Source organism: Pholcus phalangioides, unplaced genomic scaffold, assembly GCF_987345545.1.
Source record: "Pholcus phalangioides strain wild (caught in Gottingen) unplaced genomic scaffold, Ppha-v1.0 ptg000011l_1, whole genome shotgun sequence".
Classification (NCBI taxonomy): domain Eukaryota; kingdom Metazoa; phylum Arthropoda; class Arachnida; order Araneae; family Pholcidae; genus Pholcus; species Pholcus phalangioides.
The window spans coordinates 5,149,359-5,165,767 of record NW_028301604.1 but is presented as its reverse complement, the minus strand read 5'-3'; the positions used below and the strand labels follow the sequence as shown (position 1 = coordinate 5,165,767).

The 16,409-nt window shown below is 33.3% G+C and overlaps 1 protein-coding gene across 1 annotated transcript in view; it reads right to left on the bottom strand.

The window, feature by feature from the left end:
• The window catches only part of LOC149079972 (small conductance calcium-activated potassium channel protein 1-like), a 185,696-nt gene that overhangs the window by 87,658 nt on the left and 81,629 nt on the right, over nt 1–16,409 (bottom strand). The window contains exon 3 of the mRNA XM_089238890.1: nt 11,226–11,321. Within this exon, the coding sequence (XP_089095016.1) occupies nt 11,226–11,321 (96 nt within the window). The remainder of the gene's footprint in view (nt 1–11,225; nt 11,322–16,409) is intronic.

Here is a 16,409-nt window from a genome sequence, read left to right as displayed (position 1 = left end):
TCCTTTTCCGGTTCCTGAGTTTCATGGGATAACCAACACAATTAGTATTAAACACAATAATTTGATAATTTTGAAAGTTAGTTTATCTGATATATCTAATGTCCAATTAAATCCCTTACGCGAACAAAACCGATCATATTGAGATTACTCTATATAAATTCACCGTAAACATGTTCAACTTTATTAAGAAACAAACTCAGATAACCAAGCGGATGAGAATTACTTACAAGAAGTCTAGACGTCTCGATTTCAATTTTTTTTCTTCAAACTTTAATCAGGATTTAATATATTATTTTAAAGGAATTTTTCTTGAAAAGTAAAACTAACACACAGATTCATGGATAATATCAAATTCCACATATGGAAAAATGAACATACTCTGCATGCGAACTACCTCTGACCTTAGCAAACCAGTGAGAGATGGAGAGCAAAGCTACCAATATATGTCCTAAAAATACTGAAATAGATGAAGAATAATAAGAAGTAAAATATCGCGAAACAAGTTCAGAGAGAGGAAAGCAATCTTTTAGGCACATATATCTATGCGTTTTTCCGCGCATCTCTGAAACCAAAGACACTTTGCATGTGGTTGAGAAATCTCACTTTTCCAAAGACGATTATCCTTTATAACAACAGACTCAAGAAAAGAATGAAAATATAAGGAAAATGAAAGTATAGGATAGAAAAGCGAGAAATAAGTCACACGATAAACAGTTACTGTCAACTTCTCCGTTCTATGATCGATGTTGTGAGAAAACGGCTTCTTATCTCTTTTCTCTATGCTTTCGAAAGGAAATACGGCAAAAACGCATGACACCGATTTTTTTTTATCCTGTTACTTTTCGTCTTTCAATAGAAAAAAAAAGGATAGAAAAAATATATTTTCGGATACGACTCAAAAGAGCAGATGTTACGCTTGAAATATACGACGAACTAGTCAGTCAGACTCTCTTATTTATGTGTATATTTCACGGAGCCCATTTCATTTGATTTACTCGTGCAGGTATATATTGTTATCTATCATGTTCCACTACATACATAAAAGAATAAATAAATAAAATGCGCGAGAGAGGTCTGTATATACTTGGTTCGGGATGCAAGTGTCCGTGCGTGCTGTAGATCATTTTTATTCACAAGTTTTTCCTTCGTTGAAATACCTTTGAGATTTTCGTTTATATACAAATATGCAACCTCTTTCAACCAAAAGGTGTTAAATTTTACGTAAAATATTCATGCGGTGCAATTTCTTTAACTTGAACTAGTTTCATTGCCAAAGAATAAGCAAAATAAATAACAATGTTAGTGAAAAAAATCAAACATGAATTAGATATTTGCATAATTTCGTTTTCGAAGAAGAGCGATATTATAGATTGAGTCGTGAATGATGACTCCAAGTACATATAACGGAACAGGTATTCCTCTCTTTGAGCGATTTCGTTATAGTGCGATTTCGAAAAGAAGAAAAAAAGTTAATTTTAGAAATTTCAACCTGCTAAATTTGGCTTGAAGTTTAACTTTAATCCTGGAAATGCCGGCGAATTGAAGATATGGGCGGGGTGCATGTGTGGTGTAGCAGTAGTCGGTAGGGCCTCCAAAAAATGGCTCGGGGATCCATGATGTTCTTAAGTCAGCCACCTCGTTGGGCAATTTGCCTGTTGTGGCGTTGTATTTGTATAACATAGTTAAATTTGTTAACTCGACTTGCACGCACTTCACTCTACTGGCCGCCTGGCAGTCAAGGTGGTTAGGGAACTAGTCTCTCACTGCGCAGGTCTGGGTCGAATCCTGGTCTGGGCATGCTTGTCTACTAACACTAACAAATTTCCTGGACGAAACATGATCGTTGATCCCTTGGGGAATACGTGAGAATCCCGTTTAAAAAACTAAAAAAAAAAATCCTTTGACGACGAAATGCGTTGGATAGAAGAGACAAATATGAGAGAAATTCTCAAACGCAACTCACCAGTTCTCACTGATGAGCAACGTTTGGTAATTGGTAACAACACGTTGACGATGCTATGAAAATTTTAATCGAAAAAAGCGGTTCCAGTGAAACTAGAATTTTCATATCTGCGAGGAATATTCGGAATTCTCTGGCTTTTCTACTAAAGTTTTAATATAGAGACGATGAATGCTGTTTGGCAGCCGAATCGCGACTGTTACAGTAAAAAGAGTTATCAGCTTATCACAGCAGACTCTTCAGAAACGAAAACATTCCCACTCACTAGAATTAATCAGAAGTAGTGAAGACAGAAAAAGAGGCAAAAAGTAATAATTTAATTCATTCATATTGCCTACGTTCACGAGATTTATTCATAAGTTTGAATAATTAATTAAAAAAATTCCTTTGCTGTTCGGTTCATTTTTTTAAAATCCTTTTGAAGAAAATCAACCCCTCATCCTTATCTCTTTCCCATGTTAAATTCAACTCACTTCACGCGATTTCGTCTTACGTGACTATTTTGTGGAACCAATTTATCGCGTAAAGCGAGGGATGCCTGTAATGGAAAATGGGAAATGACAGTTCTTCTGATACCTTTCGAACCGTTAAATTCGTCGTTGTGGACTTGATAAAAAGATGTTCTGCTAATTAGCCATGCAGGTTTCTCTCTCTTTAAACATTATTACCATGAAATTATTTTTACGTTGATAAGTCAGAGACCATGGGTCATGCCTCTATGCCTACAATAATACAATACTACAAATGCAATATGTTGACCTGGACTGGAGGCTTGGCTGTGAGGTTTTGGAGACCATACCTACAGATGGACATAGACTTAGTTGAAGGGATGCAGAGAAGAGCTATGCGTGTCCTCATTGGAACACGGGGCGTGAGTTATGAAAAGAAAATTTTTACATTGGAAGAACGCAGGTGTCAGGGGGATATGATTGAAGTGTTGGAAATTTTCAATGGGTTGGATAGGATGGACCACATGAATTATTAATACGCCGTTAATCGACTGCTTTGACAAGGGGATACCAGTATTGATTGGTAAGGGACAATTCTAGGTTGTGGTGTCGCCGGGAATTTTTCTCTAATAGGGTAGTGAATAAATGGAATAGCATACTCCCGGGGTGGTAAATTCTAACCCAATTAACACGTTTAAACAGAAATACGGTAAACATGTTGGGGTAAATCGAGAAGCTACCCATACTCAGATAAGACAAACATAAATATTTTATCATGTATATATAGTCTTTATATTTGCATTTTTGATTGGGGGAAGATGGGGTTGCTGTATTTTTGAAATATATGGCATCCATATATTTTACGGGCATCTTTCTCTCAGCCACCTCGTTGGGCATTTTTCCTGTTGTGGCCTTGTATTTGTAAGAAATGAAAACGCACATTAATCCCTACACAATGTTCGATTTTCTTTCTCTTTCTTTCAATTATATGCATTTTCTTATTTCCCCTATACAAATACTCAGCAAATTTGAAATGCACCGTTACATGACTAAACGGGGGAAAAAGATAATTCTAGTTAAATTATTTTCTTTTTATATGCTTGTTTTCTGAACAGGTTTTAATGATTTCATATACATAACGATAATAATCATATAATCTTGATAATAAAATATATGCAGCAATGATTCCTATACTAAAGATTTTATATATATATATATATATATATATGTTTACGAGTAAACCTGTGGTGTCAGAGCCGACGGTGGTGTGGGTGCACACACTGGGCGTAATAATAACAGTGAAAGAATGCTGCATTGTATTTCTTCCATGCCTCCTCCGACGTAATATTGCGTCAAAAACATTCAAAGGGTTAACAATCAGTGAAAAAAGACAAATCGAAATGGCAATCCTTTCAAATGACGCCAAGGAAATCTACATCACATTTATAAAGTATATAAACAAAATTTCAAACTTCCTTCTGCTGTATATTGTGTGAAATTTGCAAGCATATCAATGCTTGCAACAAAAATTCCATTTGTATGCGGGTGGTAATTTCGAACTTGCCCGTACGTACAATTACTTGTTGAGACAGATATATGTACAACAGTCTATACTTAACCTTACGTTCAAACTATAATTCTGAATCTTTTTCCATAGTTGACACGCTTCAAAATTTGATTTAAATTTGAAATTTTAACGAATGGAGAGAAGAGAAACACCGCCTCTACGCGGAATTTGGGAGAAAATTAGCGAACACTCGCTTATGGGCTTACGCTGACGTTGTATTTGTCCACTCTATCATAATGATTGTATTCAGGTTCTGTCTGACTATCCCAATATGCATAGAGTGGCATACTAACGTCTACTACTACCGCGCGTTGCTAGTATGCTACTATACTTGCATATTTTAGGGAAACAACGAGAGCTGAACAGGAAATTGTCTCTGGGACTTCAGCGTATTATTTTTTAAACGGTTCCATGCTACGGCAGACAAACATCCATACACACGAACCCTTCACCGATATGTATGCCTTTTCCGACGGGCATAGGTCATTGAAAATTTCGTATATGCAGTACAGTGCAGTGAATATGCAGCTCGTATAGAGGTTTCTGTATTAATACTGTAATATACATATATGATCGCAAACAAAATTCATATACACCCTTAAACTTTTGAAATATTGATCATACTTCTAGTTACAAAAAGTATTGAAACGAATAGTAGATCGTGGATATGTCATTAATTTTACAAGATGCTGTACACAGGGTGTCCCATAAATTTGGAAGTACTTTAAAAAAATCATTCAAAAAAATCACAGAAATTGTTGTACGGAGTGTGGTTTCTGAACTTAAACTTGTCGAAAACACAAGTTTTTTCTCTTACAAGAGAAATAGACGAGGATGATGCACTCTCCGCTATCCATACAAAGGTTTTCAACAGTTGGCTGATGCGAAGATATATTTTGGAAAGAGAGAAAATTCAACTGCTCCTGCGGGGAATCGAACCCACGTCCTTTCATTTTCCGGGTGATCGCACTAGACTACAGACGCAACAATTATCTCAATCTTTCCTTGGAGCTCGTGTGCACTGAACGGGACCATACGTGGACGATCAAACCTAACTCGGGCCAAAGCTCACAATTGCTGACAATGCCACCAGATGGCAACTTATCCGAGGCTTGTGAGCTTTGGCCCGAGTTAGGTACGACCGTCCATGTACGGTCCCATTCAGTGCACACGAGCTCCGGGGAAAGATTGAGATATACGTTACCTTTGTAGTCTAGTGCGTTCACCCGAAAAGTGAAAGGACGTGGGTTCGATTCCCCGCAGGGGCAGATGAATTTTCTCTCTTTCCAAAATATATCTTCGCATCAGCCAACTGTTAAAAACCTTTGTAAGAAAAATATAGTTTGAATTCTCACCGTTAGGTGGTACTGCATAGTCTTTTTTCTGTTAATAAGCAAATTTAAACTATTCAAGTCAACTGTTCAAGTGTGGGGTATTTCTTTTAACACTAGTTTTTACAAAACATGCGTGATTTTAATCATAATACTGTATATAAAACAAAAAAAAATTGAAATTTCTGAAATATTTCCATAACTTTTTTAAATATTTTATATTATGTTCTCAAAATTAGCTTATTTTCAGCACTTACGCCAAACATTATACACATTGCAGCATATATTCGAATAGTTTTGGTACTTTATATTGCTATATGACCGTTATCTGTTCAATGAACTAAAAGTTTTGGGGTTACACAAAATATTCTCTGAGAAATGGTAGTTTTTGCGTGAAATAATACGTGGATTTTCACAAAAATATTCAAAATTTGTTATTCAAACAGCTGTAAAACATTAAATTCTGAACATTAGAGCCAAGATCCACAGTTTATTGCATACCTACTTCATTTTTTGAATATGTTTATGTTGAAAGACGCATGTGTTGGGGGATATAATCAAAGTGTTCGAAATTTTTAACGGGATGGATGGGATGGACCATGAAATTCAGTCGAATCCCGTTATAACGAACTCCAAGAAACCGGAGAAATCACTTCGATATAACGAAATTTCGCTATAAAGGAATTCCAGGTTTTTTTCTTTGTTCCTATGAAAAATTATCTGGGTGATTAGAAAAGTGTTCGTTAAAACGAGATTTTTTTTCGCTATAGCGGTATTCGTTAAAACAGGATTCGACTGTATTAATACGCCGTCAGTCGACTGCTTTGACAAGGGGACACCAGTATCGATTGGTAAGGGATAATTCTAAGTTGTGGTGTCGTAGGGAATTTTTCTCTAATAGGATTGTTAATAAATGGATTAGCTTACCCCCGGGGGTAATAAATTCTTATACAATTGACACGTTTAAAAAGAAATACGATAAACATTTCGGGGTAAATCAAGAAGCTATTCGTACTTAGATAAGACAACCCTAAATATTTTTATGGGCATTTTATTGTATTTTAACATGTATATATAGTCTTTCGTTTTTGTGATTGTATTTTTAATTGGGTTTCTGTATTTAGAAATACATAACATCCATATTTGTTATGAACATCTTTTTATCATCCACCTCGTTGGGCATTTTGCCTGTTGTGATCATGTATTTATATAATGTTATCTGAAACGCTGTTGAAAAATTTCATAAGAATATTTTGCGCAGTTTTTGAGAAATTTGGTTTCGTGTGGAATAAAGTAACAAAACAAAAACGAATCTTAAAAACGCGTTTGAAAATTGTTTGTTGCCTTTGAAACCATTGTAGCAGATGAGTTAAATCATTCATAACTTTGTTTTTACTTATTGCATGTATGAGTATAGAACAATTTTTCACTCTGTGTAAAACATTCTTGCAAATAAATTCATAAAACCATTTTCGATGATTTAAAAAAATTCATTGTTTGAGAACGTCTAAAAAAGACGATGTGAATCAACAACAAGATTACTTGAAGAAAAGATGAAATTTTTCTAGTGAAAACTGATGCCTGTGTCTGCTATAAAATCTTTCCACCGCTCACCAACTCCGATCATATCACCTTAAGGCAATCAACTACCGATCGAGTTGGGTTAGAAATCTTCCGCTCTAGAGAAAATGATGTTATACGCCCATATACTCGTCTTGGACGAAGGGGACTTTCGACGAGAGCATACTGAGGTGACATCTATCGATGGTTATCTCAGGTCCGATAGGGAATGAACTTTTAATTGCTTTTCCGTGGGACCTGACGGCCGCCTTCACGGTGGCAGACGAGTATCTTACCATTGCGGTACTCACGCCCCGGTGTAATCTAGATGTGTTTCATGTATTTTGTTAACGCGGCGAAATAAAGCCACCTTATCACCGAAGATTTCTAATTTTTTTGTCAATTTGTTCATTTTTTAATTATTTTTTAAATATCGTGCAAATTTACAGGACAACCCTGTATATATCAAAGTGCAAATTTAATATTTTTATACGGTCCCCTTTACTTACAACTTATAACTTTGAATTTCTTGTTTTTTCGACTGTATTTAATTAGGCAGAAGCAACTGATATTTGTAAGTGAAATATTCGTCAAGTATTTTGATTTAAAAAATATGAATTCCAACCAGTTTCAGCACGCGTTTTTCACCCCCAAAAGTCCCTGATTTAGTGGACCAGCTATATAATACAAGAAGTTTAATAACGATCTATGATTTGAGAAAACTATAAATAACATATCTGAGATTTGTGCACGATTTGAGTACTTTGTTTTTAAATAGACAAAAAACATATAGGGAGATATGTAAGGATTCGCAGCCTCTAAATTGTTGAAATTTGCAGAAATTTCTACACGTTTGTTTGAAATAAAGACACTTCAAATGTTGTCCAAGCAGTGCAAGTTTAATGGAAAAATCATTGACAATATGAAAAATATTTTCAACGAGCCTTTAAACCTAGTTTATTCGAAAAATAATATTTCATTAGTGTTTTTATAGTAGCGACAATATCTTTACTTTCACAATATAAGTAAGATGGATTCTGGCATATTGCATTATCTTAATTAAAAGCAAAGATTCAATTATCCGAACAGTAATGGATGAATCATTAATGGGAAACATGATGAAACTTCACAGTTTATACCACACATTTCAAAATAACGATAACATAATCAAGCGGAAAAGTAGTAATTACATATTAAGAGAGAAAATTGCCAAAAATGTAACGAAGTGAGAGAAACTAATAAACAGAGAAGGAGTATATGTTAGTAAATTGGTTGTGTTTTCGAGGACAAATGAGAAACGGAGAAACATGAGAAAGGGAAATTGAGTTGGTAGCAGATTTTGAATTATATAGACAAAGAATAAAAAAATTTTAACCATGAACTTAACGAACTGCCAATAGAAAAGATGAGGGAAAACTCAGAAACGCTAACAAAATAACATAATTTCTTACAAAATATTGGACAAAAATTACGAAACTGAATAGCGTCAAAACGTGACATCGAACCCAAGACCTTCAAATATTTGGATCTAGTAAACGGAGCATTTTTAAACCCTTTAAGCGACATTGACGAAACATCTCGCCTACTTACAAGTTTCTTATTTTATCATTAACAAGCCATAGATATTTTTCAAGTTAATTTTTCTCAATGGAGCACTTTTCTCTATATCCTTAGTTTGCACCTACCGAAAATAGGAAGAAATCCTACTTGATTAAAAATATATACAGGGTGCATAGCAAACAGGGGGTATAACATTTTACTGGCGAACCGTTGATCCTAGAGGTATACTTCCAATTAGAAAAAGTTTTCAAATAATGAGCAGTACTCAGATATGTCATTCATGTTTCAAATGATTGTATAGTTTTTATACAGCTCCCGTGTGTGCTCCAAAACACAATTAGAAAGTTTTTGCCCTGTCTCTCCTGACGCCACCAAAAAAAATCCACATTTCTAAGTGCAGTATTCACTAAGATATTCTCGAATTCGAAAACAGAGGAAATTTGAAAAAAAAAAACCAGCGGTAAATGTGGAAAAACCGTTTTACCCGCATTTAACGCAATTTTTCCCCCAAATTTCCTCCGTTTTTCGAATTCGATTATTTCAGTTATTGCTTTTAGAAATCTGGATTTCTTTTTTGGTCGGGAGAGACAGGGCAACAACTTTCTAATTGGGTTTTGGGGAACACGGGGGCTGTATAAAACTAGACAATCACTTGAAACAGGAATGACATCTGCGTGGTACACGTTATTTGGATACTTTTGTATTTTGGAAGTATATCTCTAGGATGAATGGTTCGCCACTATAACGTCATACCCCCTGTTTGTCATGCACTCTGTATATATGTGACGTTTTGAAAAAAGTTTATGATTTTTGCTGTGCCACTAAAAGGGCAAAATGAAAATAAGGAATTACAAGAGAATTGAACTTATTACGAAATTTATTGAGCATGCAGATAAATTGGCCTTTGATTTTCTCGATTGAGCATAGATTTTATGAAATATCTTTAAAAATTGTAAAATTTTATCATAACATCTACTAATTTTATGTCTATGAAAAATTAATTTATGGGAACACAAATATAAATTAAATCGAATTCTAGATGTTCGTTATTTATGAAGATATTGGACGTATAAATGCAAATTCAAACAATTTTTAAGATATTTGCAAAAAAAACGATGATATATGTATGGGTTTTTTCGAATCATTTTTAGCAAGATTATCCTGGTACCTATTTATAATCTTACGATTATAGATGATCACTCTTATATCTATCCAATAGCTATTTCTTAAACAATTTATTTTAGGTGAAAACTTCCAATTACGAAAATTTTTTCACGTGTTGATGATGCCGTTTCAGTCAATGAAAGTTTTGGTGAAAAGTTAAAAAAATTGAGTTTATACTGTTTTTGGTCCTATAACGTATATCCAGAAACCAAAAGTCGCCATGAGCTGCTATGTTGATTTTCTTACGATTAAAAACTGTCCGGATTATGAGACATTGAAAATGTTAGGAATTTTCGGAAGTTCTCACATCATTTCGATCAAGCTCTAATGGGATAATAAAAAGGTATAGAGAGTTATAAACATATCAAATTATATGTCTAACAACCAATACAATTTTCTTGACGTTTCATTCAGTGACATAATATTAAAAGTTGTTAGTATACACTTAAAGTATAAGTTGAATTCGTCAACACACAGACACTAGTCTGAAATAATTTAGCATATGGCCCATTGCTCCGCTCGAATAGTAATTCAACTTTAGTTATCCATGACTTCGTCAGTTTTTATCATAAAATAATGGACTTCTTTGTATTTCACATGTTGATGCATGAAGAAAGTTTCAATAAATTTGACATATAGGACGAAGGGGTCGAATGAAAATTTAAATTACCTAACTATTTGGACTTGAACGGATTCCAGGTTGATGTGTGACAATAGTATAGGAATTAGATACTGAATAACGATGTAACAATGGACACAATGCATAATATAAAGTATTTCTACATATATTATTTTAAAAAGTGATTTCTTGTATCATTAATTACCCTAAGGTAACTTTATAGTGCTTTATTCTAAAATACATGTCATGACACTATCTCTTGACATCATCTGTCTACTCATCCTGTTGATGGCAGTTCACAAGCATGCATGTATGTACCGTATATAGTTCGTAACAGATTCTCGAGTTGCATAACGCTTTTGAAATCGGAAATGATGATCCGTAACATGCAGTACTTACCAATAAAAAATTTAGGCATTTTCTGGATACTTCATATAATGGCCAGGATAAAAAAATCAAGACTATAAGTCATTTAAAAACTTAGCACATACTATAGTATAGTCAAGACCAAAGATAGCGAGAGAGACATAGCTAACACCCTGTGAGACAAAGAAAGGTATCAAATGCTATCAACTTTGAAGAGAGAAATCCTTTTCGTTGTGAAAAGTGGTATGGAAATGTAAGCTCTTAGGAATTGCATGAACGTGATAGTGAACGTCACTTTCAAAATGAAAGAAAAGAAATTTGAAAAAAAATAAAATAAAAAGTGGCTTGTGGTAAGATATGAAACATGAAAGAAAAGCGAAGACAGTTTTGAAATTCTATCAACTTAGTTTGAAACCAAAGTTCAAAGGATATCGTCTGAATAAGTCAGAGTCATAGTAAAGAATCTTCTTTCTCGAATAAATTTTTATCGACATTGTTTGAGAAGGAAAATAATATTTTGGAATCAATCCAACGTAGCTCTTTTCAATAGCGATCACTTTTCATTCTCAACTCTCTCACGTTCAAATGTGTGTGTGTCTGTGAAATTTCTAAAAATTAAACACATATCACAAAAATTCATAATAATTACCTGCACTTCAAGGGCATGGTATGCAACTATCAGTCCTAATAACATCACTGTAGAAACAGATATCAAGGTTTTCAGAGCCGTAGAAAAAACTGAGGCCTGCAATGAGAGAATGAAAAAAAAAATAAGTTGCAATATTGAAATGTTTAGGTACACATTATTTAAGAAATAATTATTAATGAATATGTTAATGAAAATAATTTGAATTTAAATTTATATTTCATTTTGTTTCTTCAGCTCAAGTTGACTTATAGTCAAAAGGAAGCGAGATAGAAGCACAAAAACATTTTTTTTTTTCAATTATGAGCTAAATTTAAATCAAGAATAATTATAGTATAACCTTGATTAACAGGAACGCCGCCAACAGAGGCCTTCATTAACCATTTATTTGGCGGTAATGCTTTCAAGAAATATGAGTTTTTTTTATATTTTTCAAATAAAGGTATATTATATTTTGAGCTCGTTTTGGCATTTGCTTCTAAGGAACTCCTAAACATTCAATTTTTATTTGTGAGCTGTTCATGAAGTTTCTATAATTACCAGCAGAATAATTCAAAGGTACACGTCTCTTATTTTTTGGTAAGTCAAGCAAGAACGATTTTTGACCCTTGAATTTTGGAGGGAAATGCCATGCGTGGAGAAGACGTATTCGGATATATTATTCGTGCTATATATTCTTCAACAATGATAGAAAAGTAAGTTGGTAAAAAATAGATGACATTTTATAGTGTTTCAAATCTACATAAATACAGCGAGTGCAACATCCCATATTTTTTTCAATATGTATTGTTTTTGGAAACCTCTTTCATAATTATTCTGTTGCTTGAACTTCTAATTGTCAAAAAAGTTTTAAAACCATATAAAATATGTTTCATTCAAGTGAACTGTAGGCATTCAGAATGCTGCAATTTATCAGATTGAACAAAAGTGATGCACAAATTCAAATTTCAAATTTCAAATTTCCTTTGTTAGATTTTTAAACACAGTTACAAAACATTTAGGGGCTAAGCAAGCTTGTGAGCCCTAAAAACAATATCCGATACATATCTGTCGGCATAAATAATAACGAGAGAAAAAAAAGAAAGAAAAAAACACACATATATATAACACCAAGAAATAAGTGGCAACAGGAATGGAATTAATAAACAAAAAAATTTGGCATTTAGCAGCGTATGCAAGATAAAAGAAGATTACATTGCAATATCAAACACATAATTTAAATCTTCTTGAGTTAACAACCAAGATTTTAAATTGATAAAAAAAGAAGTACATGAAGATTGTTCTTTTATTAACTGAGGAAGTAAATTAAATATTTTGGGAGCTAAATAAAGGAAAAATTTTTGGAAACGAGTTTTATTTGGCCTTGGTACCTGTACAGTATGACGTCTAAATTGCATTCCAGACTTATGTAATTTCAGATTGAGATGGCTACTTCTTTTATAAAACATTTTTAAACTTTTATAAACGTACAAATGTTGCAGAGGGAGTAGCTTTAACTGATTGAAAAGTGGAAATGTATGCGTGAGTCTATTTTTACTAAGAATGATACGGATGAAGGACTTCTATGCGACAAAAAGTGAAGAAAGATTGCTGAAGTATGTCCCACCCCAACATGTAATGCCGTAACTTAATCTAGATTCTACTAACGCAAAATAAAGAAGTTTTAAAATAGATTGGGAACATTTATTCCTGATAAAATAAAATTTCCTAATATTCCGATTTAATTCTACACTCAAATAATTAATATGTGTTTTCCAGGATAGTTTTGAATCTAAAAAAAATCCTTAAATACTTAAAGGTGTCTACTCTATTTACAACTGTGCACATACAATCCGAGATACAGCCATCTGTCACACTATGATATTTTAGGACACCAAAATCATCGAAAGTACCAGAACCAAATAACATATATTTAGTTTTATCTGTATTTAATTTTAAATTATTATTTCTAAACCAGATATTTATTTAGTTAAGATCATTTGGCATGTTATTCCTCAAGTTGATTGAAGAGCTTTCAGAGTAACAAAAAGCTAAATCATCAGCGAAAGCAGTGATTTTTCCTTTCAAATTAAAGTTACACAGGTCATTTATATATATTAGGAATAATATAGGTCCAAGTACTGATCCTTGAAGTACACCAGATGTAATTTGCCTTTTAGAACTCAAAACGGAATTTACTTTCACACTTTGAACTCTGTTAGTAAGATATGTTTTGAAAAATTTAAATGGCAAACCCCGAATTCCTGCATATTCTAGTTTGGTTAGAAGAATACTGTGATTCACGGTATCAAAAGCTTTGCTGATATCTAAAAATAATGACGCAACTTTACAATTATTGTTATCTGCTATATACACATTTAAAAGAAAATTAACAAGAGCGTCCTCTGTACTTTTTGCCTTTCTGAATACAAATTGGTTCTCACTAAAAAAATTAATGCTGTCAAGAAATTTAATTATTCTGGATTTAATTATTTTTTCTATGACCTTTGAGAAGACAGATAGTACAGAAATCGGTCTGTAATTATTAACATTCTTTTTGTCCCCTTTCTTGTGTATTGGAGAAACGATTGCAAGTTTCAGGCACTCTGGAAATTCGCCAGTGATAAAACTTAAATTAAAAATAAACGATAAGACATCACTTACATATGGTGCAATGCACTTCAATGTTATGGAATTAATTTTGTCAAATCCTGACGATTTTTTGGAGTGTAAAGAATTTATACTTCATGACTATCCGTAGGGTATATAAAAAAGGATTTCTCAAAAAAATTTAAATTTGAACAATTTAATGAATTACAATTATTAGGAAGATTATTGTTACAAAAATTAGAAAAAAAGTGATTAAAACATTCAGCAATATCAATTGGATTCGTTATTTCACCAGTTGTTTCAGTAAAAACCGTGTCAATGCTGCTATATTTATCCTCACCAATTAATTTGTTAATTAAATTCCATTGACATTTTGAATCACCGTTTGCTTGAATAAATGCTGCAGTATTATAGTCATTCTTATTTTATTTTATCTCATTGTTTAACATATTTCTAAATGTCTTGAAATTATATCGCAGCTCAATATCAAACGGTTTCTTTTTAATTTCTTTCAATAATCTATGTTTAATTTTAATTTTTTCATAAATTTTTTTCGTAATCCAGGGTTTTCTTATTCTTTTATTATACTTTACTCTAGTAGAAGCATCAACACAATTCTTAATTAAATCCAAGAAAGTATTCATTACCGAGTTTGCAGATTCACAACTGTAAACATTATCCCACGTAACCATTTTTACAAGATCAATCAATTGATTTTTATCAAGATAGGTAAAGCACCTTGTTTCACAATTTGAGTCATTGCTATCATGATCTGTTTCTAAATAAAATAAAGCCATTTTATGATCAGTTATGCACAAATCGAAAAGTACAGCTTTTTTTTAATTTAAATTTCTGGATCTACAAAAAATATGATCTATGCAAGTTGACGTTTCATCGATTTCTCTAGTTGGAGAATTAATTAACGATTCAAATCCAGATCTTGACATCAAATTCACATAAGAAAAAATATTTAAGTCTTCAGATCTTAAAATATCAATGCTTAAGTCACCAATCAAATACATATCTTTATCTCGTTTATAATCAAACAAATAATTAATTTCGTTTATGAATGCGTCAATAGAATACATGTGATACCTATAAATGCTTAATAAAACAAATTCGCATCTCTCGTAAGTGCAATCAACCAACAGCGAATCACCACATGTCATCTCATTTAAATGCAACTTATTAAAAATTATACTTTCAGAAAAAAATAGTGCTATACCACCAGAGCGATTTATGTTTCCACATTTAAATAAACTTCTGTACCCATGTGTCTTGTAAAACGAAGTTTCGCATTCAGAGATCCAGATTTCACTGAGTATTATTACTGAAGGTTTTATATCAAGCTGATCTAAATATGCTACAAAGATGTCAAAATTTGCACGTAAACTACGTATATTTAAATGGGCCATGGTAAGATTATTTATATTGTCAAGGTATCAATAAGGTCATAACAAAATATGTTGAAATCATCAACTGCAGAAAATGTCAAATTCTGATCCATTTAAAAAAAAACAAGCAAAACCAATCACATACCTGAGTTACAAATTTTTCAATATATCTGAATTCACTACGCGAAATGACCGATCACCTGATTGCTTTCTCATTAGAATCTTACCATCTTTGACCCACACGAAAGTATAACCCTTCTGTTTCGCAACTTCCTTGGCCTCCTTGAGAAGTAGTTTATTCTGCTGCATTAGGTGCTCATTGATGAACACTCGCTGTTGCTCCGAGAAGGCGCCATGGATGTCTTTCGTAGTCAAACGCATTTTTCGTGATGCGGTAATGTAGGCATCTCGTATGTCCCGTGAACGGAATTGTGCAACGATTTTGTCAGGTTGTTGGTCACCGTAGTTTCTGATCCGGTGCGCGACATCAATGTCCATCTCCGATATCTCAAGTCCAGCTTTCTGTCCGATCGTGGATACGATAGTCTTCACATTTTCATCTTTCGTGCGTGGAATTCCAGAAATCTCTATATTCTGATTCCAGCAATACTGTGACAGGTCATTTAGTTGGCACATCAAATCACTTACTTGAACTTGCAGCGATGCCTGATTCCGAGAAAGGGATTCTTGTTTTGAACGTATTTCATCGGTTGACACTTGCAATTCGTGTATTTGACCCCGGTAGATCTCAATTGACTCCTTCATTTCTTCCAGCTTTTGCGAGTTGTCTTTGATCTCCTTCAAAATCTCCATCTTGAAATCCGCAAACATTGATTCCAATCTCGAAAATATCGCACTTTCAAAAGACCTGCAGAAATCACACATCCATATATTTTTCCGCGAAGCCGCTTCCTTTAGAGTGCCGCTAATGCCAGTGCATACGAAATGGAAACCTCGGCCACAGTTTCCCGCGCATTTTACCAAATCCTTCGTATTTGCGATGTTAGACTTGCACACGCCACAGTTTTCCATTCCTTACAATTTACTCGTTAAATTACAAAATAAAACAGCCTAAATTATTAAAATAAATCAATTTAAATTAATAAAATAAGAAGAAAACGAGAGACGTGAAAAAAACGTTGTCCTACTTCCTGCGCCACCAAATTAAATCTAATATGTCCAGTACAGTATTCGAAATCGAAAT